Below are 26,894 nucleotides of genomic sequence, written 5' to 3' on the forward strand. Positions count from 1 at the left end.
TAATTTTCTTCTCCTCTCTGCTCTGTTCCTTCTCAACATAGCTTCAATCTCCATGTCTAGAGGAACTAAATTGCCTGTGGGAGATCTATGCATATAAAACACTAACAACAACAACGGTTATCCAGTTCAAGAGGAAAACAAATATGAATTGAAAGTAAATATTCACAGTTTATCAAAGAATAAAGAATAGAAACCTAGGACTGAACTAACTTTCCAAATAGAAAGAAGTTCCCCGGCAACGGTGCCAAAAACTTGTTCGAACCCGGCAAGTGCACCGGATCGCGCAAGTAGTATAAAATGGTAAGAACCGAGTATCAAACTCTCAGGGAACTTATGTTACTTGGTAAAGCTATATTCAGCGAATTGGTGTCTAGTATGAAAAGAGATGTGTCGACTATGCACAGGTATGTAAACTAACTATTAAAAGGAAAATCACGTGAGTAATGATGTGTAAAGACAAGTAGACAACACATTGGTCTTCCTATTATGTGCCTGATGTTAAAAGGATATTCTCTACTTAACAATGCTCATGTGTTCTATGGTGTCTCCTGAAATGCTAAACCCTGATTCCTCATGAAAGTCTAGCCTAATCCCGATCAAGCATCATCCTCAGATTGCTCTTGTTGGACTAAACTCGATCAGAATCACATTAAGACAAACATACAAACAATTAGGTTACCGTGCCCCGATCCCTCGTGATAATACGATAAACTAGCCATGTCCTATCAAGTTCTAAGAATCAAACCAATTTCCACTGTTGAATTATCCTAACAAAGCATGCATCTACGTGATCAAGGTAAAAGCACACTGAAATGGCGTACTGATAGCACAGAGAACACATAAAACATCATTAAATAGATATACAAGTATTTACATCAAGTACCTACAAGGAAGAACCAACAGAGGATTTAGCTATCCATATCTAGGAAGCTTCCTTTACAACAAAGAGAAGAGAAAAATGAAGGATTGAAGAAATACAAGTAGTGGGGATGTCTCCTCCACCTCTAGAACCTCACAATCACTCACAAACTCATCTCAAGCTCTCAGGACGACTTCCTCTTCAAGCTTTGTTCTCTTCAGGTCTTTGCACAGCAAAATCTCTCAAAACTCTTTGGATTCAGACCCTTCCCTCTCTAGAATCTCTCACATGCAAAAGCTCTTCGAGAAAATGGCCAAAATCCTCTCCAAAATCTGATTTCAGGCTTAAATAGGTGGCTTTGTTTGTGCTAGTGCGCTTAGCGCGACTATGGACTGATCAGTGCGCATTAGTGGATTTCGGCTTAGCGCGTGCTTTTCTCGCTCAGTGGATGAATTGAAGCGGCGCGCTTAGTAGGATGACCCTTCGCTCAGTGAACATGCACAGCTCATCCTTCTTCCAAATTCATCCTCGCGCTCAACTGAGGAGTGTTGCGCTCAGCGGATGGCTCGCTGAGCCAAAAGATTGGCTTAGCGAGAGGATGAAAATCAGCACTTCACAAACTTGCCTAATTAACCTGAAATTGAGAGGAAATGATTATTAAACATACAAAATAGGAGTACTATGTATTTATTACCTATCTTTAACAAAAGTAATTACAACACTACAAAATAACCATAAATTGGAGGAGTTTGATACAATTTACACAAGTTTTATATACAAAAGTTAGTCGTATTCATCGACTAACAAGAGCTTCACATGAGAGAGAGCAAGGATCGAGAATCTAGGGACAGATGATCGCTTTCCAAGCCCTTCTCTCATGCATTCATTGTATAGAATCACTCTCACTACCATGAGTAACTAATCCTCTTGCTAATAGGATTGGATGTAATCTGTCAAACACTTTTGTAATCTTTTATATATATATATATATATATCAGTGTTAGTGAATTGATTTTGAATTTAATGCTTGAGATGAATTGATCGCTCATTTCATGATTCAGGGTTTGGATTCTAACTGGGAAGTATTATCCAAATACAAATCTCAATTAAGTCACCCAATGGTTATAATTGCTAGGAATAAAGTTAGAATTGATGGTTGTTAAGATTCTTGAATTTAATGCAAGTGTTTTGAGTTGATGATCAAGGAATTGGTTGTTGATCTTGAAATCCTTATAATTTTCATAGTTGAGGAATTCACATGAAATGAATCCATAAATCCAATAACATTGAATATATAAGAATCATGTATGTATAATCTAAAGATTGCATGATGGTTAAATAGGTGAGATTCGATCTCAAAGCTTTCTTCCAGTCAATTTCTCACTTGTGCAACTTGCTCACTTTATTTATTTATTTATTTCTATTATGAAAATTTGCAAAAATGAACTTTTATACATTTGTATTTAGTTTGTTTAGGGGTTTTCATTAAAATAGTATAAATTATCATAATATCTACCAATCCCTATTGATGCAATCCTACCCCACAAGGGCATTGGATAGAAGACTCCAAGTAGATTGGGCCAGAGATCCAAGGGAAGGCCCTAGGGTTCTCATGAGCCTTAGGGTAGATTTTGAGCCCATGGGCTAAGTATGAGCCCGCTTATCTTTGTAAATATTAGAATAGGTTTTTTCCTTCGTTTAGGCCTTGTATTTTGGCCATTCTAGTAGTATAGGATTTTAGCCTTGTATTTCGAGGCATTTTGAGTAGTCTTTGTAGTAAGGACTTTTTTTTGTATTTTCATGTATTTTGTCATGGGGGTGAGCTTAGCTATTATAGGGGGTGTGTAGCTAAGCTCTAGCTTCTCATCTCAAGGAGGTGAGCTTAACTATTAGAGAGGTATGTGTAGCTAAGCTCTAGCTTCTTTAGGAATCTTCTTAAGGAAGCTTCTCAATGAGGTGAGCTTAGTTATGAGAGGGGTATGTGTAGCTAAGCTCTAGCTTCTCAAGGAAGTTTTCGCAAAGAAACTTCTCAAGGAAGTTTTCTCAAGAAATCTTCTCAAGGAAGCTACCTAGTCTATAAATAGAAGCATGTGTAACACTTGTTGTAACTTTGATGAATGAGAGTCTTGTGAGACACAACTCAAAGTTCAACATCTCTCCCTCTTTTATTCCTTCAATTTCGTGCTCCCCCCCCCCCCCCCTCTCTCTTTCTCTCCCTCTTTCTTTTCCTCCATTGAAGCATCCTTCCAAGCTTCTTATCCAAGGCTCATCTTGGTGGTGAAGCTCCTTCTTCCATGGCTTATTCCCTGGCGCCTCCTCTCACCTCTTCTCCTTTGTCTTCCGCTGCATCTCCATGGTGGAAAATCACCATTAAAGGACCTCATTGAAGCTCAATGATCCAGCCTCCATAGAAACCCCACAAGAAAGCTTCCATCACCTATGGATATGACAACCCTTTTACCATTATCTATTACAAACACTTGGTACGCTTGCCAAACCACCATCACATGTGGAATAACCAAAATGCAGTGTATAACATTTATTATCATAAAGAGTGGATGCCTTTTGATTTTAACGCATTGGGCACTGGATAGATAGTAAACAAAGCAATTTATCTTGGACGATACAAAGTATTGTTAATTCCTTTTATATTTGATCCTGTCCACTTGTCAAAAACTCATTAGAACATTAGTAATTTATACTTAATGTTATTCATCAAAATCCATGATAGATGAGAAGAGTGGTCGTCTAGACCTAACACGAAGTTGCTTCGTGAAGAGGGAACCACCAGCAATTGAGGGTTCAAGGCTCATAATTAAAAGCTCGACAATTCTACTACGACTATCAAAAATAGTGTAGATCACACTAATCATGGGGCATTGCATGCATATGACTTAAAAAGGAATGAGTTGCTCCTGTCTCTTTTTAAAAATCGTCACCTTTTATTCCCACAATTAGGTATATCAGGAAACAATATCCAATTGAAGACAGTATGGAAATTGATTTGATTCTGTTAGATAAAAAAGAAAGGAAGTTATTGCACGGAGACTGAAAACTCCACCATCATTTCCGACCAAAGCTCCAACAAACTCAACCATGTCTCACCATAAACAACAACAATAGTAGATCATTTTTATTGGCAGAACCTGGCAGCTAGGCTAGTCATGAGTCATGAGTCTTGTAGCTTGGAACTGTCGAGGCTTGGACAACCCATTGTTCTTTAATTAAGTTTTTGCAAAATTTCATCAACGTAACGGTCTCAATTCTTGGTAGCCCTAGCTGGCGTTTCACTGGCTATTATTGATTCCCTAGAATATCTAGATGAAGGGAATCTTGGGACCTTTTGAGAACTCTTTCCTGTGATAAAACTCTCCCTTGGTGCATCATGGGGGACTTCAATGACCTATTATCCCATGATGAGAAAAAAAGGGTTGCAATACCCACCCTAACTCTCTCATGTTTGAATTCAGAGAAGCATATGTTGATTCCAATTTGATTGGCATTCGTCTCCTAGGATATCCTTACACTTGGATTAAAAGAAAAGGCTCCCCAAATGAAATACTAGAGAAGCTTGAACATGCCCTAGTTATATCAAACTAGATTGGAAATTTCTCTAATTCTTGTCTAACCAATGCTATATCTTGCCGGTCTAATAATCTTCCTATCCTCTTGAAGTTAAACTCTCACTCTCAAACTCAAAAGGCTAATAGATTTCATTTTGAAAACTCTTTGTTGGAAGAGGGAGAGATTTCTAATATTGTCCATGGTACCCTTCACCTCTTGGCCAACAAGGATATCATCTCAAAACTTCATACCTATGTGGATGAGATAGACATTTAAGGAAGGCATTCTTGTACTTGCTTTAGACGTTAAATAAATCAACGAAAGGCAAATTTGGAAATTTGTAGACAAAAGGATAACCCTATTTTAGTTGCATGCTATCTGAATTCACTATGAGCAAGAAGAACATTTCTAGAAAGAAAGGTAAAAATCTTACTAGATGCATGATGGAGACTCTGAGTATTTTCTACACAAAAAATGCTAGGAAGAAAAAGAATATTATTTCTCATCTCTATCATCATAAAGTTGGAGTTATGATGCACTTTCATGGTGACCTCTATTATGTTGCAACTCGTATTTTAGTAAGCTTTTTCTAAAAGAGATGTTGATGTCCAAGTTACAATCAACCACCTGGACAAGAAAATTAATGATGCTAACAACTCCTTTCTACTCGCTCCTTTCAAAGGCAAGAAGAGAGGTTTTCATCAAATCTATGGCTCAAGCATTTTCATCCTATTGCATGAGCACCTTTCTATTGCCCTCTTCTTTGAGAGATGATATCTAGAAAATGCTAAACTTCTTTTGGTGGGGTTCAAACAATAATGCTACTTGGGGAATTGAATCAATTGGGACAATATCTATGAGGAAGGAATTTGGAGGATTGGGATTTCGACATCTATATGACTTTAACTTGGCCATGTTAAGGAAGCAAGGTTGGAAGTTTTGCTTCGATTAAGATGCCATTGTAACTTGAGTATTCATAACTAAATACTTCCCTATATAATGAGGATTTCTTGAAGGCTATATTGGGTCACAACCTAAGCTTCACATGACGTAGCATCTATTCTTCACGGGGGATGGTTAAACAAGGTCTTAGATGGAAATTGAATGATGGTTATATTGTTAAATCTTGTAAGGCCCATATGATCAGTCATGTCACAAACACCTCTTTTCGTTAAATATGTTGACAAGCTAATCAAGTTGTTCACCATCTGTCACACGAGCATCTAAATTATTTGCTAGTTTGCATCATTTTCATGTCATACTTGATTATATTGATGCCTTGATTATTATTGAAATGATATAAGCATCTTTCATTCAAAAAAATGAACTTTAATTATGTAGGTTAAATTGGAATTTTTGGTCTCTCTATAATTTCTAATATGCAATTTGGTTCCCCATTTCTAAATCAAGACATTTTGTTCTCTTTTTTTTCTTTTCAGAATCACCAACTTTGGTCCTTTCATCAGTAGTTGATAATCCAAAGTCAGTTTTGATGTGATATGTTGGTGCTTATGTGATATTTATGTAAGGTGTTGACATGAGGCTGATGTGAAAAGGGATTAAGCCAAGTAAAAAAATAAAAAATATCTAGGTAAGAATTGAACCAATGACCTTTTATACAATAACTGGGCAATTGCCCACTATTAAATTACATATATGTAAATTATACATATTTTTATTATATTAGGAATCATTTCAATTTGAATATAAATTATGTGAATTCATTTTCATATGTAATAGAATAAAAAACAGTAAAATTTAAATACTAAAATAATGTACATAATTTGTATTACATAATAAAATAATTTATACAAATATTTACATATAAATTTAAGTACCTTTCTTGATTATATATCATTTTTATGCAATTATATTGATTTATATAATTTGATTAATAATAATTTATATATTAAAACCAATTACATATAATTTACACATTAATTTATGGAATTCAATTATTTTTTATAACCAGAATAAAAAAATAACATTTTTCATATTAAAATTTTATGAATTTTATATTAAAATAAATTGTGTAATTAACACTCTTTGTTGCCTTGTCATCATATAGAAGGTCTCATCCTCAATTTTTATTAACACACTTTTAATATTTCACTTTATTTAATCCATTGTCACATAAGTGTCCTATCAACAACTAGGAGGAGGAGGAGGAGGAGGAGATTGTTCAATTGATCTTAATGACCTTGACTTGTTGATTATCAAGGGAATAGCGCCAATAATAAGGGACGAAGTGACTTGTTCCCCTTACTTTTCTTAATTTTCATTTATATGAATATATAAATTATATAAAAAGAAAATATTTAAATATTAATATATACATATATTTAGAGTAATTATTTTATTTAGGGGATTTGACTATGTAAATAAATAATGATATTTAAGTGTTTTTTATAGTCTTTATTGTAAAGATATGATTGTTTCTTTTTTTCTCTTTCCACAGAAAATATTTTATTCTCCTTTCTAATAATTTTTTTCTTTCATAATATCTTATTTTAAAAGTTATAAATAATTGTATTTATGATTAAATGATTTTATTAGATATTTATGTTAATTTGATTCAATTGATTTGAGAATTGAATGTTATTTACCAATATTTGTTAATGGGAAAAAAATTATGAATGAAATATGTTTGAAATTGAGAACTTCAATTTTGAGACACATGAACAAATATCATATCATTTATCATCAATATTCTAATATTTTCTTTTCTCCTTCATTCTTCCTATGTTTTTTATTTCTTCTGGTTTTACAATCCTAACTTCTATTCTAATACTTTTGATTTCGAGATTCACTAGAACTTATATTGGATATGCTTTTTAGATGTAGCATTTACCATTACAAGATAAAAATTTATTTCGGACGGAATTTTTCCCATGGAAAATATTTTATCGAAAATTTTGAATTTTCCCACAGAATTTACCGAAGGAAAAGTTTCCGTTAGAAATTACTAAAAAACGGACGGATGTTACTCACGATCTATTATTCCATCAGAAAGTTGACATTTCTGATGGATTATATTGACAAAATGGGAATCCCTGGGAAACTGAAATTTCCCAAAACATATCACGACAAGCCTAGCTGTCTAAGTCACTAGGTTTTTTCGCATTCTTTTCCCCCTCCTCCCCCATTTGTGCCCTTCACAGATACCACACTATCTTCTTCCCTCATTCCCATCCAAATCCTCTCTCTTCGCCACCATCGCTGCCGCCATTGCTTCCTCTCCACTCTTCCTCCTCCCCTCCTTTCAACACTCCCTCTCCTCGGTCGTAGGACCCTCTCTCTCTCTCTTACATTCTGTGTCGTTTGATTTTTTATATGTAGTAATAACTAAAAGTACAATGTTGAATCATTTTGCAACTCCTTTCGACGTTGTCCTTGTTAATTCTGAGGAAAGTTTGAGGTTTTCTTCTTATTATTATTATTATTTTATTTTTTCTAGGTTTCGTTTATGGCTTTGGTCATGTTATGTGAGTGTTTATGAGTGATGCTACAAGACATGCCATGCAAGGTTTGATTAGCAAGAATCAGATCATGGGAGGAAGGGATTTTGAGTATGATGAGGCGAGGGAGTGGAAAGTTTGAATTTTTATGCTTTTGATCATGTGGATTTTTGTGGTTAGGGGTTCATGTAGGGTTTCTAATTTTGGACTCCAGAGAAAAGAGTTTTTTTTCTCTTTGTTTTGTTTGCAGCTTTGGTGATCTGAGTGTTTATGACTGACGTTACGAGAGACCATGCGGGTTTGATTAGCAAGATTCAGATCATGGGAGGGAAGGATTTTGAGTCTGATGAGGTGAGTGAAGTGGAAATTTTGGATTTTAATGGCTTTGATCATGCTGGTGCTTGTGATTAGGGGTTCATGTAGGGTTTCTAATTTTGGACTGGGGAGAAAGTTTGAGGGTTTTATTTTTCTGGGATTTAGTGAATTTAGTGGTGAGTGTTTAGTGAGTGGTGCTTGGACTGAGTGGGAATTACTGTGGAGTCTATGACATTGGCTATTGATTTTCCTTGTTTTGTTGATTCTGAATTGGATTTTTCTTTGGTGATTCATTATTAATTTATTACCTTGTTTGTTTCTAAAAGATTCATTAAATTGAGTTCAGTTTTAGGGGGGAAATAGGTGTGTTTTATTTTTCCTGATCAAGTGGGGGGTTTAATGTAATAGTTGGGTAAGATCGATTATTTGATAGGAAAAGGAAGTAATTTATTTTCAAAGATAAGTGGAGGATGGGAAATTCTTCAAAATAGAAAAAGTTGTATGCAAAAATGATAGAACAAATTAAGAATGCAGCAAGTCCTGCCCATTTTTTTTTTTTGCTTAATAGAGATAGCAATTCCCCTGAAAAAGCCATGAACAGAACACCGAAGAGTGGCCATAAACATAGCTTTATTCTATATCAAGCTTTGGACCTAAGAGACTTTCTTAGAGATGCAATCATTCGTCTCTTTTTATAATGAATGTGTATTCGATATTCAATTGATAAAACCTTTCATTCCCTATATACTTTTTCTCTTTGATTTAGCTTTTAATTTTCACAATTGCCTTCTCTTGATAGAATTTACTATATATTGTGTTCTCTGTATTTTTTTATTATGATTTCTAGCATTTGACGTTGATACGGATTTTTAAATGTACCTTGTTGTGCTTTTGTTCTGTTATTTTCTCATATATGTGTGAATAAATCAATGGAGAGAGCTGACTTTTCTTTTCTGATTAATTTCTGTTGAATAGATGACTCGTTGCATGTCGTCTTCTATTTGACTCCGGCTTGGTGTGCACCTTGTAAGTTCCTATGGCTTTTCTTCAAGGTTAGATGCTTAACTTCATGTGTCTGGCTTTCAACTTGAAGTTCTAGATTCTTTTTTGTTTGACAAGTGACCTCAGATATCTTAAGAAGGGGGGGTTGAATTAAGATATTACAAATTATTTCTCCAATTAAAATTCTATTTAACTTTCTATTCAAGTTATAAATTCCCTTAATAATGAATTTCTTAAATATTGATTCAAATAGAACAATTTGAATATGAATATAAAACAATAATAAATAAAGGAGTTTAAGGGAAGAGAAAGTACAAACTCAGATTTATACTGGTTCGACCACACCCTTGTGCCTACGTCCAGTCCCCAAGCAACCCGCTTGAGAGTTCCACTATCTTGTAAATTCCTTTTACAAGTTCTAAACACACAAGGACAATCCTTCCTTTGTGTTTAGAATTATTTCACAACAAGAGACCCTCAGTCTCTTAATCCCTTTTCAGAATGAAGAAGAAGAAAAGAAGAAATCTCTCTTGAAAGAGATAAATTGAACAATTTGAGCACTCAAATAATTCCTTATTGAATCACAAGAGTTTTGGCCAAGGAATTTGTAAGAGGATAAAACGATTTTGCTTTTTAAGAGGATAAGACCTTTTTGTTCTGAAAAAAACTCTTCGCAAATTCGTGTCTCAAGTCACATATATATAGGCCTTTGATAGCCATTCAAGAACCACACAAAAAGATGTGACTGTTGAGAATATTTTCTGAAAATCTCCTTTGGTAATTGATTACAGTATGTGTGTAATCGATTACAAGCTTTAAAATTTGAATTAAAACATTAAGTAACTGTTGGTAATCGATTACCATATATGTGTAATCGATTACACAATGCAAATTTTGAATTCAAATTTTAATAGCTGTTGTAAATCAATTTTGGCCACTGGTAATCGATTACATCCTCTAGTAATCGATTACCAGAGAGTAAATTTCTTGTAAAATACTTTTTAACTTAAATTTCTTGGCCAAACCTTTTGCTACTTCAATTGGAATTCCCCTCCTATTTAATATACCCTTTCTAAGACTAGAGACTTGTCTTGATCATCCATCCTAAATATCTTTAATTTCTTTGTCTTGATTAAAGCTTTGAGACGCATGTGAACCTTTGGCATCATCAAAACATTCAGTTTGATCCTTTGTCTACATTTTTTTGTTGGCTCAAACTCTCAACCTCTTTCGTTAGTGAAGTTAATTGTTCCTCAAACTTTGTTGGTTCAACTTAGGAACCTCATTTGTACAATCACCTCTATCAAATTCCAACTTAAGGGTGCCAAGATCAAATACATTGTGATATTCTTTTTTTGACTTTATCTTAATACCATGTACTTCCTCTGGGAAAAGTATTTAGACTTTGAGTCATAGGAAGACACTATAGCCTTCTTGATTCTTACTTTAGAGTTATGTAAAAGGATACACTACTACAAAAAGGCCTTCTATGACGGTTGTAACACATATTCAAAGACGGTTCATTGAAAGTCACCATTGAAGCCAACGTCATTGAAAGTCTAAGACTTTTAATAACGTTTCCACAAAAAACCGTCTTAGAAAAAGATACATTTCTAAGACGGTTGTTAGTTAAAAACCGTCTTAGAAAAAATGATTCTAAGACGGTTCTTTAAAGAACAGTCTTAGAATCATTTTTTTTTTAAAAAAAAACATTTGAAACTTAGTTAAGATTCTAAGATAGTATTCTAAAAAATCATCTTAGAAAGTTTACTTTCTAAGACGCTTATCTGAAAAATCGTCTTAGAAAGTCTTTTTTAAAAAAGAAAAAAAAATGTTAAAAATTTGAGGATTTTAAGACGATTTTCCTAAAAACCGTCTTAAAAGAGTATCCTTCTAAGTTGGATTTTTTAGAACCTTCTTAGAATATATTTTTTTTAAAAATTAAAATAATGAAAATATTATCATTAAAAAATTCAATTTTCATCTCAACATCCCTAACTTCAGCAGGTACAATATCCCTTAAGTTTTTTTTATCTAGAAATTCATTAACACTAACAACAATGATGTGTTAAAAGCCAATAATTATCTTTAACTGAAACCAATTTAAAACCTAGAAAGCTTCACAAACTAAAGAAAATAAAACTAGATAGGTTCAAATAAATGGTGACTGGGAGCAGAAGGCCCACTTTTCCAATGTGATCTCAAACAAATGAATAGCTCATTCATTTTCCATAAAACTCTTAGTAGGACTGCCAACCAACACTGAAGGACTACTACTTTAAGTTTATGACACAAAATTTTGATCCAATCCAAAAAAGCAGTAACTATCCCCAACAATCACTTCAGCTGGAGCAAGTAACTATCAATCTATCTTGGGAATCACATACAGTGTGTTAATAAAAGATGCAAAGAAATTACAAACTAAGAAATTATGTATTTTCAAAGTACAAAATTCTCTATGAATAAAAAGTGTGCATAAACATTTAGCTGTAAAAAAAAAAAACTACACTTACTTTTAGCAGTAAAAAAAACTACGCTTAATTTTACGTTATTTTCATTTGAGGGAAATAGTGAAGACTTACCATGTAAGCTAGACTGAGACAAGGAACGCTTCCTTCGCAAACCATTGAAATAAGTATATTAAACACAGTAGATGTAGAAGAATCTTTTCGTCCTGCTGTAAGCTAATATGCCAGTAGTCCATTATAAAAGATAAATTTGACAATTTAAAGGCTCCAGTTCATGTTGTATTTTCAAAGTACAAAATTCTCTATGAATAAAAAGTGTGCATAAACATTTAGCTGTAAAAAAAAACTACACTTACCTTTAGCTGTAAAAAAAACTACGCTTAATTTTATGTTATTTTCATTTGAGGGAAATAGTGAAGACTTACAACGTAAGCTAGACTGAGGCAAGGAACGTTTCCTTCGCAAACCATTGAAATAAGTATCTTAAACACATAGTAGATGTAGAAGAATCTTTTCGTCTTGCTGTAAGCTAATATGCCAGCAATCCATTATAAAAGATAAATTTGACAATTTAAAGGCTTCAGTTCATGTCATGTGTTTTTTAAATCTAGAGAATTGGTATATTATTTTATAAAGAAATTTTTATAATTTTTTTTAATTAAAAACATTCACAACACCGTAAAATTACTTTAAGACTATATGTATTATTTTAAAAGGAATCAAGTATATATTACTTGATATTGTCATGTGTTTATGGAGAATGATTTAATTTCAATTAATTATTTTATCATTTGTATAATATGTAAAAAATCATGTATTACTATTATTTTTATTTAATTTTGTAATATTAAATTTCTAAATAACTATAACTTTTATATATTGTAATTTAACTCTTTCTATAATGTATTAAAGAATAATAACTAAATAATAATAATATAATAGAAAAACTCCTTGCTAGCCATAGATTGATTTTTAAGAATAGTATGCTATATTTAAAAGAGATGTATACACTTTAAAAAAGGTGGAATCAATTAAACAAAGGGAAAAAAATTTCAAAATATAAGTAAATATTGTAAACATTAAATTTCAAAATCTTGAATCAATTAAAAAACGTGGTAATAAAATTGTAAACATTAAATTTTATAAATTCAATTTAACTATAATATGTTTTTTTTTCAAAATATAAATAAATATTGACAGAAAACTACAAAATGTTTTTGTTTCAGGTTCACTCTTATAGTATTTTAAAAAAAAATTCAAAGAAACATGCATGAAAAACTAAAAAAATGTATGCATAAAAAGGCGAGCCAGATCCGATTTCAATATTTTAACTCAAGAAGGCACTTTGGCATATTCATTTTTTCATATATACGAGCCAGATCCGGTTCTTCTTTGCTCGCGTATTTCGGATACCCACTTTCCCCGAGCCCGCATTCGGACCCCTTAAATATTTTGGGCCTGCTTGCTGCTGCTATATACACACTATCAAAATTAAACATCACAGAAAGATACTAACCATAACAGAGATAGACCAAAAGAAACAAGAAAGAAATCAATGACATGTACTGAAAGAAATGAGCAAGAAATCAATGCTAGTAGTACACATCGTTCGTGATATTTATATAAGAGTATTGGCAAAAGTAGAAACAAAATAGTTACAACCTAAGAAAACATAGATCTTAAATGTAATATGCAATAGTCATAGCATACCTCATCGGTGGATCCAAACTGATTTTTTTAAAGCTCGAAGCATTCGATATGGAGAAAACTTCTCGCCCTGAGCATTAATATGAGCAATTAGCATGGAGAAAATTGAAATGAAATCCAGTGATTTCAACAGCCCAACTCCATGTAATATGCAGAAAAAAAAAGTTACAAATAAAACAACACATTTTGTTGAAATGTAATATTGTAAAAAGTAATTAGCAATTATTCTTATTAAGGTACCAACTTATGCAGTAACATTCTCTAATGATGGACACAAATCAACTTTATCAATTAACAACTAACCAAAGAAATAAGAGTGTAACAAGGTACCAACTTCCAAATACAAAACAACGTCAATGATATGCTCCAAGACACGAGGTCCTACTATTTCTCCAGATTTGGTCACATGTCCAATCTAAAAATTGAAACAAAGAAGTAAAAAAAAATGGCAGCAGAAATATTTCATAGAATTTATGTTGAGCAAAAATTGTACTACTTGATCAAGCTTCATGCAACGAACTTCAATAAATTTGGGAATATTTCATTTGTGAGATTATAGAGGACTCTAAAGCATGCCTTCATGTAATTTGGTAGCTGGTCAATTGTTGTAATATCCCATCTGCATTATTAAAAAATTAGTAATCATTGTTTTTAATTTATTTTCATCTTTCCATAAAAAAAATATTTTCATCTAAGAAAACTCTTAACTAATAATTAGTGATTGGCATATTTACCAGCAAACAGCTTTTGTGAAAAGACTTAATTTAATGATCACCTAAATTAGAAGAGATACAAGAGACAATTGTTTTAATTTAACGATCACCTGCAAACAAAGATCCATGTACTCCCTGAAATTAAGCATGTACTAAATGCATTATTTGTCTATCACTTTCCATAGAAATATAGGCAAAGATTAAATAATAAAAACAGATTGATCACATGCATCCTTTTAGATTATTTTTTAAGTAAATTATTAGAGGAAAAGGTACATAATGTGGCTTTACCAATGAAGTGAGAGAACAAGAATATCAGTGGGAAGACAAGCTAGGAAATTGTCCTCTGCATCCTCTGTTGCGGATTCCAACAAAATACTCAATAAAAGAAAGGAGATGTGATAACAAATTGTCCTTTCTTTTTACTTATTTATTGATGCCTTCTTAATTGCAGAAAATTGATTAACTATTGCATTTTGTTGGCTTCTAAAACAAATAGCTGAAATGGCCCAATCAGTTTGCTATTTTGGTAACATTAGAAGGCAGAAAGAAATATATGCAGATGAAAAAATATAGGTAAGAAACCATTATCTACCAGAAACCTAATAGCAAATATTTCTTGCATCCCACCATATTTTCCTTTTATGGTTTCAATAACTTCTCAAACTCTTTGATCAAAATAAAGTCGTATGAAAAACTGCTTCTTAATAATTTTCCTAACACTGATAAAGATACCACAAGCTTTGACTATTAACAAGTCAACCCCAAAATAGATTTGAAAATACCATAGAAAAGAGGTTAGTGAAAAGAGTCATACAATCAATGTGAGCCTTCTAAAGAATCTCATTCCTCATATCTCTTTTCTTGACTGGAATATGCATTCCTTAAAAATTACCACCAAAATAAATCATAGTCCTTCAAAAAGCTCCAACTAATTATGCCACAATGACTCACCAGGAAAGTATTAGCAACTTTATTTGTTTTCAACTTGTCCATTTGTGTAAAAGCCAAGAAAATACGCAGGAAAATCAAACCAAGCAGATCTACACTCAATACCATGGGGTAAACATAATCAACTATAAGAGATAAAGAATCCCAAATAATTATGTTAGTTTCAATATGATGTGTGATATGAAACACAAACAGTAAGCAGTGACTGGAAAATCATAAAAAATAGATGAAACATATCAATGGTAAAATGGGAAGAAAAAGGATAATTATATCAATTCTTAACAGCCCACCAATATTATGGCAATGAGCCAATAACATAGTCCATCTTTTTTTATGTTCAACTATCAAAAGAAAAAATATCAGCTTGTCATCATCAAATTTCAAAACAAATTAATGTGAAACTAGAACATATCTCACCTAGTTTAACTCTTATGATAAGCCTCTAGAAATCATTTCACCATATCTGGGACAATAGTTGTGCGAGACATTTACATTGGGACTCACTCCCCTGTGAGGCATGGTGTATGGCTCTAGCTGCTTTAAATAACACGTTTCTAACTTCTTTCATCTTTCCTTCCTTACCAAATGCATCAACCAGTCTATTAAAAGTACAGACATATGGGTTGATGCCTTTCCATTTCATTTTATTAAACAAAGCAATCACTTCCTGCAATTGATGCGCAAAGAAACCATATATTAAAGCATTGTAAATGACAACATTGGGAGAAATTCCCTTACAACCATTTCAGAATATAGATCACAAGCATCACTTGCAAGTTTGTCATTGCATAGGCTGTTAATGATTATACTGTAAGTTACCTCATCGGGCTTGATCAACCGCCCTTCAATCCTTCTCAACTCTTGTTTGTCCTATTTTATACAATCCATTGATCAAAGTCCCATAACTAACTTGGTCTAGCTTAAATCCTTGAGCTGCCACTTTGTCATGAAAGTGCAATGCTTTCTTAATCTCACCACTAAGGATGTGTTGAAGGTTATGGTGTTGGGGTGATAACCAATTTTGAGAATGTCGGCTAATACAAAAAAAGCCAAGTTGATTTGACGGAGGTGACAAAAACAATTGATGACGATGTTAAAGGAAACAATGCCAGGGAATTGCAATTTCTTAGAAAGGGAAATAACGGTGTATAGTGTTTGTTCTTCACAAGGGATCCTAAAATCTTATTAAATTGAAAGATGGGTGGTGTAGGACACTCACGAAGCATGCGATTGAATGAGACAATGACATCATTAGGATTGTGAAAGAGTAGAGGCCAAGAGTGTAGGGTTATGGCGGGGTGACAACAAACAAGAAAACAGGGAAACCTAGGAATGGAAAGAGCATACCTTAACCTTAACATCGACATTATCATTGTTGTTCCGCTAAAATATGGCATAGTGTGACCTTGCGAGGATTGAAAGAGGTTCAAGAATGAACAGAATACGGGGGTTCTCAATGCTTTGGTGTTTCAAACTGGGTCCTCTCCTCCACCATCTATGAGTAGCTCGACGACGTCGACTGCCACCAGCGTCGCTGCCGTTACCAGATCTCCTAAAGCAACGACTCCTACACTAGAGGCTGTCTCACTCTCGAAACAATCACACTGGGAAAAACCGTGATTCGAAACACCGCCATCGACTACAGGAACTTGAACCAAGGCATGTTTGTCGACATGGCTGGGATTTTGGGCCTCGATTTTGAGAACCTCGATGACGGTGTAGTTGACACGGTTCTCAAGTTGAGGAGAAGGTCGAAGTTGCGGAAGCCGATGTCGGCGTCAATGGCAACCACAGAGGAGCCCAGGCGGTGGAGGGTTTGGGTTTTGAGGGGTTAGGGTTTTTTTTTATTCCTCTGGAGGAGAGGGGAATGGGGGCGGAACGATGAGAGAAGCAGAATTAGGAGAGACGAGGGGAGGAACGAGGAGAAAATAGCGAATGAGGAGAGATGAGGGAACGCGAGGGGGAAAATTATAATTATCTACATTCAAAGGCGGTTTTCACGAAAACCGTCCTTCAAATGTTCATGGTATTTACACAATTGTCACTATTATACAAACGAAAATGGTTTTTTGACTATTGTCGTAGATACTGTGTCGTAGAAAAGAGTTTTTTTAGTAGTGATAGGAGAATAGGAATTAGGATTGGCTTGTAGCAACAAATTAAGAAGTCGGCTCAAGAGGGAGTTTAGGTGTGGTTTTATAGGCTTTTGACTCCAAAGGAGAGGAGACAAACACACACACGGAGAGAAAAGAGAGGGAGACCCTACAATTACTTCTAGATGCAAGTTTGTGAGACTGGTTAAAGAAAGTGGTTGTTGGTTCTCTTTCTTTCCTCTCCCTATCTGATGATATATTTATACTACTATATTTGCATCAATGATATGACTAGTTAAAAGACACTAACTATGGGTAACCTTCAGGTTGCTGTAAAGTAGAGTGTATTAAAGTATGGGTAAGGCAAGACAAGATGTGTTCTCTTGTCCCTTTTTAGAATAAGAGAGAACATATTTTATATCTCATACGCTTTACCCTAATATAAAATCCAAACTTGGTTATTAATCTTGTGCTAAGTAAAAAAAATATCAATTCTCCGTCAATTCTTTCTTCAATAATTGATCAATGAAATGTCAAACCGTGGTTATGTGAGGAGTAAGCTACCTCTATATTTAATCATTTGGGATTAAAAATTGGCTTTTTCATTATGCATGTGACAATGAAATCAAATTGATTCTTATTATTATCAGGATCTACTTACCTCAACACGTCTGTGTTTGATTCTTGTTATTATCTTGGAATGTTACAGCCTCTCATCTTTTTAAACTTTGTTTCTTATTGTAATATAAATGTTACAAGATGGTGTGATGCTTTTAAAACTAGTTGATAACTGCATCCAATTGTAGTTTAATTTTGTGTCCAAAAGATTTTGCATACCTTTGATCATCAATGATTAACATAATTTGACATATATATTCTAAAAATAGTTCGTTTTATGTCACTTAACAATTATTCACTAGTTTTAATTTTACTAGTTCCATGAAAATCACCACTTAATGTAGAAATACAGTAATTAACATGTGGATAACCAGACAATACCATGCCTTAAACATAAGAGCTTCATGTGGGTTAAATTTCCTTTAAAAATATAATTTGCAATTTTGGTAAGTTAGTTGCAACAGTATTTTTTACGATGCAAATAAATGCCTTGATATGTAGCTTGAAATGCATGTAATTTCCTTTAACTACACAATAATTGTAAAAAAAAAGACTAAAGATATGATTGGTTAGTACAAATCCATTTGTTCCCAATATATAAATATACACAAACTAATATGTCCAATTGAGTGACTAAATTTTTCAATTACAGAATTTTTTTTAATTGATCGATATAATTTGAGAGTTAACAACATTTTGGCTTAATCTATGTATCCCTGAGGAAAAATATATTTTATCTCTTCTATTTAGTATACAAACTTATTCTATTTGCAAGAATTTGTAACATGTAGATGACTTAAAATAAAAGAGATTTTTTTATAAAAAAAAACTTGGTCATGAACAACAAAATAAAAGAAAGAAAGAAAAACTTGGTGCATAATGACCAATATTCATAATGATACAAAATTTCCTAACAAGCAAAAGAAAGAAACTGCGTAATAAAACATTAAAATTATACCCTTTTAAATCCACTTGGGTTCTTGTTACTATTAGTGCTTTGTGTAGAAGCAAAGCTTCAAGAATTATTTTGATGATGCTAAGGAATTTCAAAGATCATTCAAGATGGATTTCAAGGATGAAGAAAGCAAGATGTCAAGCAAAAGAAAAGATCTCAAGATAAGAATTAAGATAAACTCTTAGAAAAGTTTTTGAAAAGCACAACTGATTGGCCAAATGAGTTTTTATCTTAACAAAAATTTTGCAAAGCATTTTAGTCTCTGGTAATCGATTACCAGAAGGTAGTAATTGATTACTAGTAGCCCAAATATTTCTGAAAATGGTTTTTCAAAGGTGTAATCGATTACCATGGCTTTGTAATTGATTACCAGTGCTTATAACGTTCAAAAATAATTTGAAAAACCTTGTAATCGATTACACAAAACATGTAATCGATTACCAATGGCTCTGAACATTAGAATTCAAATATTTTCAAATGAAGAGTCACATCTTTTGAAGAAAAATAATTGTGTAATCGATTACACAAACATTGTAATCGATTACCAGTAGAGAGTTTTCAGAAAATCTACCAACAATCACATCTTTTCATTTGATTTTTGAATGGCCATCAAAGGCCTATAATTAGGTGACTTAGGCACGAATTTTCAAGAGAGTTTTCCCTGTTCTCAAAAGGCATAATCCTCTCAAACAAAAATCTCTTATCATCCAACATTCCTTGGCCAAACACTTGTGTTATTCAATAAGGAATTGAGTGTTTCATTGTAAACATCTATCTCTTTCAAGAGAGATTATCTTCTTCTTCCTCTCTTTCTAATCAAAGGGCTAAGAGACTGAGAGTCTCTTGTTGTAAAGCATCTGAACACAAAGGAAGGGTTGTCCTTGTGTGTTTCAGAAGTTGTAAAGAATTTACAAGATAGTGGAACTCTCAAGCGGGTTTCTTGGGGACTAAACGTAGGTAATGGACTTTGCCAAACCAGTATAAAACTGAGTTTGCATTCTCTCTTCCCTCAAACTCTTTTACTTATTGTCAACATTTCTATTCAGTAAGTTTAATTTGAATTGTTATTTAGTAATTCATTTTAAAAGGAATCTTGGGACTTGGGTTAAAAACTGTATAGAAATTTTAATTGGGGAAATAGTTTGTGATATCTTAATTCAACCCCCCATTCTTAAGATATCTGAGGCCACCTGTCTAACAAGTGGTATCAGAGCTTTATTCTTGTATAAAGTTTAGAAGCTTCAAGAATAATGGCCTCAGCAAACTTCTTATTCTCAAAAGGAAAATCAATAAATAGGCCTCATATTTTTAATGGAGAGGGTTACCACTACTGGAAAACCCGAATGCAAATCTTCATTGTGGCAATAGACTTAAACATTTGGGAAGCCATAGAAATAGGACCTTATGTACCCACCATGGTGGCTGGAAATACAACAACAGAAAAGCCTAGGGAAAATTGGAGTGAGGAAGATAGAAGACAAGTGCAATATAACTTAAAAGCCAAAAACATAGTTACATCTGCCTTAGGAATGGATGAGTATTTTAGGGTATCAAATTGTAAAGGTGCAAAGGATATGTGGGATACCCTACAAGTAACACATGAAGGCACAACAGATGTTAAAAGATCTAGGATAAACACATTAACTCATGAATATGAACTATTTAGAATGAATACAAATGAAAGTATACAAGACATGCAAAAGAGGTTTACTCATATAATAAATCACCTTGCATCTTTAGGAAAAACTTTTCCAAATGAAGATCTCATAAATAAAGTATTGAGATGTTTAAGCAAGGAATGGAAACCTAAGGTAACTGCCCTTACTGAGTCACAAGATTTAACTAACATGTCTCTTGCTACATTATTTGGAAAGTTACAGGAACACGAAATGGAACTGTTGAGATTAAATCAACATGAATAAAGTGATAAGAAGAAGAAGGGAATTGCTCTTAAAGCCTCATCTTCAATCCAAGAAGAAAATGATAAGGAAGATTCAATTGACTTGGATGAAGATGAAGATCTTATTCTCTTTGTCAAAAAATTCAACAAATTCCTTAGGATGAGAGGAACTCAAAGAAGACAAAACATCAAACCTAAAAGAAGGATTGAAGAATCATCCCAAACTCCAAGATGCTATGAGTGCAATCAACCCATACATCTGAGGGTTGATTGTCCAATCTTTAAGAAAAGAATGGAGAAGTTTGAAAACAAGAACATTGGAGAAAAGAAGGCAAAGAAGGCCTACATCACATGGGATGATAACGACTTAGAGTCGTCTGATGATTCAGAAAAAGAAGTGATTAATCTATGTCTAATGGGCAAAAACTATGAAAGCGACGAAGAGGTAACATCTTCTAACAAATCTATTTCTTTTGATGAGTTACAAGATTCATTTGCTGAATTACATAGCAAACCTATTAAACTTGCAAAACTTGTTTCTTCATCTAAGAAAACTATTTCAGATTTAGAGAAAGAGATTTCAAAGTTAAATAAAGAGTTAGATCCTTTTAAGACTGAAGTGTCAATCTCTAAATCAAGTGATAAAGTTCATGCTTCTACTATGACTATTGAAAAATAAAATTCATGTGAATGTTGTAGTAAATATGTAAAAGAAATTAAAAATCTGAAAAACTCACTTGCCAAATTTTCGAGTGGCAAAAACAACCTAGATATTATATTAGGAAAACAAAGATGTATTTTTGATAAAGCAGGGATTGGATATAAACCAGAAAAACAACAAAAGTTTTATAAAAATTTCTTTTCTTCCACATAAAAATATAATTCTCCTTTCATTACATGTTTTAACTGTGGAAGAAAAGGGCATGGCATATCTACATGTTATTTTAGGAAAAATTGCAACAATATTAAAATGATCTGGGTCCCAAAAGGATTCGTTGTTCACACTAACACTCAAGGACCCAATAAAGATTGGGTACCTAAGTCACAATGTTGATCTTGTAGGAACCTTTGAGGGAAAAGTGGTACATAGATAGCAGGTGCTCAAAACATATGACAAGAGATGCATCAAAGTTCACACATATCTCTCCCAAGAAAAGTGGGCATGTAACTTATGGTGACAAAAACAAAGGTAGAATTCTTGGAGTTGGAAAAATAAGTACAAATTCTTCAACCTCCATTGAAAATGTTCTACTTGTTGAAGGTCTTAAGCACAGCCTGCTTAGTGTTAGTCAATTATGTGATAAAGGTTATCTAGTATCATTTGATTCTCAAAAATGTGTCTTTGGACATGGACATGATACAAATATAAAGCGTATAGGGTTTAGAATCAATAATGTTTACATGATAGACTTAAGTCAAAAAATAGGTGATAATCAATGTTTTCTTAGCAAAAATGATGATCCATGGCTATGGCATAAAAGGATTGCTCACATTAACATAAAGCACTTAAACAAATTAATTTCAAAAGATTTAGTCGTTGGATTGTCAAAACTAAAATTTGAAAAAGATAGACTATGATGCCAAAAGGGAAAACAAACTAGAGTTTCATTCAAATCCAAAAACATTGTTTCAACTACTCAACCTTTACAATTACTCACATGGATTTGTTTGGCCCTTCTAGAATCATGAGTTTTGGAGGAAGTTACTATGCCCTTGTTATAGTTGATGATTATTCTAGATACACTTGGACACTATTTATCACTCATAAGAATGATGCATTTCAAGCATTTAGGAAACTTGCAAAAATGATTCAAAATAAGAAAAATCTCAAAATTATATCTATTAGGAGTGATCATGGGGGTGAATTTGAAAATAAAGAATTTGAATTATTTTGTGATAAGCATGGCATTGAACATAACTTTTCTGCACCTATAACCCCTCAACAAAATGGAGTTGTTGAAAGGAAAAATAGATCTTTGGAAGAAATTGCTAGAACCTTATTAAATGACACTCTTCTTCCAAAATATTTTTGGGTTGAAGCCGTTAATACTGCATGTTATATCATGAATAGGGATTTAATAAGACCCATTTTAAAGAAAACTCCATATGAACTGTTTAATGGTAGAAAACCCAACATTTCACACCTTCATGTTTTTGTTTGCAAATGCTTTGTATTAAACAATGGAAAAGAAAACTTAGGAAAGTTTGATGCTAAGTCAGATGAAGGAATTTTCCATGGTTATTCCTTGCATAGTAAAGCTTATAGAATATATAATAAGAGAACTATGACTATTAAAGAATCTATTCATGTTTCCTTTGATGAGTCTAATGCTATTCCTCCAAGAAAGGATATTTTAGATGATATTGCAGAATCTTTAGAACAAATGCATATTTATGGACATGATTCTAAAGGAAAAGGAGAAGGAAGCAATGAAGATCCTCCAGTAGAAGCCAAATCAAATGATGAACTTTCGAGAGAATGGAAAGCTTTAAGATATCATCCCCTTGACAACATTATTGGTGATATATCAAAAGGGGTAACAAATACACATTCTCTTAAAGATTATGCAATAATATGACTTTTGTGTCTATGATTGAACCTAAAAATTTAAATGAAGTCATAATAGATGATCATTGAATAGTTGCTATGCAAGAAGAACTAAATTAGTTTGAGAGAAACAATGAGTGGGAACTAGTAGAAAAACCTGAAAACTACCCCATCATAGGAACAAAATGGGTATTTAGGAATAAATTAGAAGAACGTGGCATAGTTATTAGAAATAAAGCTAGACTAGTAGCAAAAGGATATAATCAAGAAGAAGGAATAGATTATGAAGAAACATATGAACCAGTTGCTAGATTAGAAGCTATTAGAATGTTACTAGCATATGCATCCATAATGAACTTTAAGCTTTATCAAATAGATGTAAAAAGTGCATTTTTGAATGGCTTACTGATCGAGGCCATACCCGAATCAAATAAACATTAAAAATGTAGTATTTAGGAAGTGATCCTAGATCGTCTCCCAACGAGCAATGGTCAACCAATGTTCGTAATAGATAGTGATAAAATAGTAACGAATTGGGGTAGTTTCAACCATTTCCCCCATAATGACAGGAGATGTGTCCAAATTTACAACCATTTCCCCTAAGTAAAGTGGACATGTTACATATGGCGACAACAATATTAGTAAAATCTCAAAAGAGGTAACATCTAAGCCATCTCTATGAATTAAGGTATGATTAGTATTTTCAGTTACTTTGTGGATAATAGAAAATAATTGTTGAAATTGTTTGATTGTGTTTACAATGTTTAATTAACTATATTTAGTTTTAATTTTGAATATATATGATAAATTGAATTTTGTTTAAATTGATTAATGCTTGAATTGCTTATATTTTGTTTGTTTTGACATGATAGATTAATTGAATTAAGTAAATAATTACCATGATATGTGTTGATGATTGTTATTTGATACTTATGTTAAAATTTATCATGATTAATTAACTATATTTAGTTTAAAAGAATTTCAATATACATGATTGATTTTTTTTGTCTTTGTAAATTGTGTCCAACTTTTTAGAAGTTTGAAAATTAAAATTTGGAAGTTATTGGAAGTTGAAAGTTGAAAATAGAAGTTGGAAGTGGAAAATGGAAGTTACTAGAAGTTGAAAGTTGAAAATGGAAGTTGAAAGTTGGAAGTGGAAGTTATTGGAAGTTGGAAGTTGAAATTTGAAATTTGAAATTTGAAATTGAAATTTAAAAAAAAAATTAAAAATTTGAAATTTGAAATTTTTTTTAGAAAGTATTGTGCATAGTTAGTTGATTGTTAATTAAATTTAATTAATTTGAAATGTTTGATGATTGATTGTAATTGAAAGTTATTATGATTTTTTTATATTTAAAAGTTATGTTGATTATTTTGATAATATATATTTTTAATGATTATGCATGATTTTTGATGTGATATGTGATTAGTCATTTATGAACGGTTATGTATGGTTTTATATCTCTTGTATGATTCTTGCATAACTTTTAATATGACATGTGAATTAATTGCTTAAGGTTCATTCATAAAGTTTTTCAAAATCCATTATGTTATATTTATTTTTATATAAGAATTTTTAGATATAAAGTACTTTTTGATTCTGAAAAATATATTATCAATCATGAGTATGATAAAGACATTGAGCATATAGGTTTCAGAGAAAATAATATTTACATGATTGATTGAGTTCTTTGAACTTTCTAAGTTTTTAAATTACCTTTAACAAATATGAATGTTTGATGAAGCCTGTGATCTATATACTCTTCAATCCTTGTATAATCTTGATATGTTTGAATTACTTGATTAATTGTTCAAAATTTTTTTATGCTTTTCAAAATTATTATATTTCAAATAAAATTATTTTGATATGATAAAACCTTCTATGTTAATAAAAACTCATCTTGGTAAATGTTGATAGTCAATTAGCACTTAGTCTTAGGAAAAAGGTGACTGTGTTTTAAAATTTGTAGATACTAAAAACCAACTTGCAGACATCTTCACAAAACCACTAACCAAAGATTCTTTCTACACCATTAGAAGAGAATTAGGACTTCTAGATGCAAGTGACTTAGACAAATGATTTATGTTTTGATGACTTATGACTTATTTGTTATTTATGAACATATGCTTCTATTATAATGTGAGGATAATTTATTATCTTGTTTGATTTTTATAAGTTTTTCTCTCTTGTATGAATACATTTATTGTATGTTTATCCATTTTTATATAATTTGACATGATTAGATTTTTGTCAAAATTATATTAATATGCTAAAATAATTGAGATAAGTAATGAGTTACCATGTATGTGTTCATAACTAATTTTTGTTACTTAGAATTAAGTTTTGATTCTCTGATAATAGATTTAGATTATAATTATATTGTTTTTTAAAACGTTGTATTTGGCTATGTTTTTATGACATTTGAACACTTAGTATTTCTTTTAATACTTGCTTAGTATGACTGAACATGATGATTATATTGACTTGCTCTTGGTTGTTTATGATTGTGTGTTTTAAACTTAATTACTTTAATAATATATGACTAGTGGTATGTACTTACATTTGATATTGTGTTTTATATTTTTTTTAATTATTCATATATGTTTTATTTGAATATTATGAATGACTTTCTGGATTATATGACATTCTATGAAGTATTATCTTTCTAAGATTGATGAATGGTTAAGATATCTTGTTTGATTGTTTTCTATTATTGTGTATGTCATTTATGTATGGTTTTTATACTTCTTACCTTTCTAAGTTTGATGAATGGTTAAAATATCTTGCTTAATAGTTTTCTGTTCTCTTGTATGATTGGTCATTTATGTATGTTTTATATTACTTACGCACTTTGGCTTTTTGATGTTGCCAAAGGGGGAGAGAAAAATGGGTATTTTAAGAAATCAAGATGTTATATATTTCAAGACTTAAAATTAAGCATAAATTCAAAACCAAAGGGGGAGAATATGGAGAATTAAGTGAGTGATCGACTAGGAAAAAGAATGTGTATGTGTTTCTTGATTTCAGGGTTGTCATCATCAAAAAGGGGGAGATTGTGGAAGCAATGCCTTCAAAGGTTATTTTGATGATGCCAAAGAATTCAAGAATCAAGAGAAATATTCAAGAGAAGTTTCAAGTTTTCAAGAATCAAGAATCAAGAATAATCAAGAACAAGATTCAAGACTCAAGATTCAAGAATCAAGAGAAGACTTAATCAAGATAAGTATGAAAAGGTTTTTTCAAAAACTGAGTAGCACATGGATTTTTCTCAAAACATGTTTACCAATGAGTTTTTACTCTCTGGTAATCGATTACCAGATTGTTGTAATCGATTACCAGTAGCAAAATGGATTTGAAAAAGTTTTCAAATGAATTTACAACGTTCCAATTGATTTCAAAAAGTTGTAATCGATTACAATGTTTTGGTAATCGATTACCAGTCCCTTTGAACGTTGAAATTCAAATTCAAATGTGAAGAGTCACATCCTTTCACATAAAAGCCTTGTGTAATCGATTACACTGATTTGGTAATCGATTACCAGTGATTGTTTCTGAATAAATCAAAAGATGTAACTCTTCAAAAGGTTTTTGACTTTTTCAAATAGGTTTTAAGTTTTTCTAAAAGTTGTAACTCTTCTAAATGGTCCTCTTGGCCAGACATGAAGAGTCTATAAAAGCAAGGCTTTGATTTGCTTTTCAATATACTTTTTACACTTATTCAATCAATCCTTTACAAGCCTTG

General features: G+C 32.1%; 1 protein-coding gene and 1 long non-coding RNA gene across 51 annotated transcripts; both read right to left on the bottom strand.

Annotated features, from left to right (window-relative positions):
- Positions 1-1,350: 1,350 nt before the first annotated feature.
- LOC121173170 (uncharacterized) lies at positions 1,351-12,796 on the bottom strand. The gene is made up of 2 exons (XR_005887487.1): positions 11,781-12,796; positions 1,351-1,493 (listed from the first exon to the last, which is right to left on the bottom strand). It is a non-coding gene; the product is annotated as an uncharacterized lncRNA (long non-coding RNA).
- A 161-nt stretch (positions 12,797-12,957) lies between these two features.
- LOC102668294 (uncharacterized) lies at positions 12,958-17,159 on the bottom strand. 50 transcript variants are annotated; one of them, XR_005887480.1, is made up of 5 exons: positions 15,857-17,159; positions 15,455-15,704; positions 14,197-15,129; positions 13,708-13,788; positions 12,958-13,443 (listed from the first exon to the last, which is right to left on the bottom strand). XR_005887480.1 is itself a non-coding variant. In XM_041007261.1 (4 exons), the coding sequence occupies exons 1-4, from the start codon at positions 14,233-14,235 to the stop codon at positions 12,986-12,988; spliced, it is 381 nt and encodes a 126-aa protein (XP_040863195.1). In that variant the 5' UTR covers positions 14,236-15,448; the 3' UTR covers positions 12,958-12,985. The 50 variants fall into 50 exon arrangements, 1 of the variants encoding a protein (XP_040863195.1); XR_005887481.1 differs by having other exon boundaries at positions 13,704-13,788; XR_005887468.1 differs by adding an exon at positions 13,870-13,992 and having other exon boundaries at positions 12,958-13,788.
- Between the last annotated feature and the right edge of the window lie 9,735 nt (positions 17,160-26,894).

Source organism: Glycine max, chromosome 12, assembly GCF_000004515.6.
Source record: "Glycine max cultivar Williams 82 chromosome 12, Glycine_max_v4.0, whole genome shotgun sequence".
Taxonomy (NCBI): Eukaryota; Viridiplantae; Streptophyta; class Magnoliopsida; order Fabales; family Fabaceae; genus Glycine; species Glycine max.

Bases quoted from the DNA above. Each gene is read 5' to 3' on its own strand.
- LOC102668294 (XM_041007261.1), bottom strand. From the start codon at position 14,235: ATGCTTAATTTCAGGGAGTACATGGATCTTTGTTTGCAG. The intron at 13,789-14,196 runs GTGATCGTTAAA...TTCAATTTTTAG, and splicing joins ACATGGATCTTTGTTTGCAG to ATTGGACATGTGACCAAATC. The intron at 13,444-13,676 runs GTTAGTTGTTAA...ATTAATGCTCAG, and splicing joins GTTACACTCTTATTTCTTTG to GGCGAGAAGTTTTCTCCATA.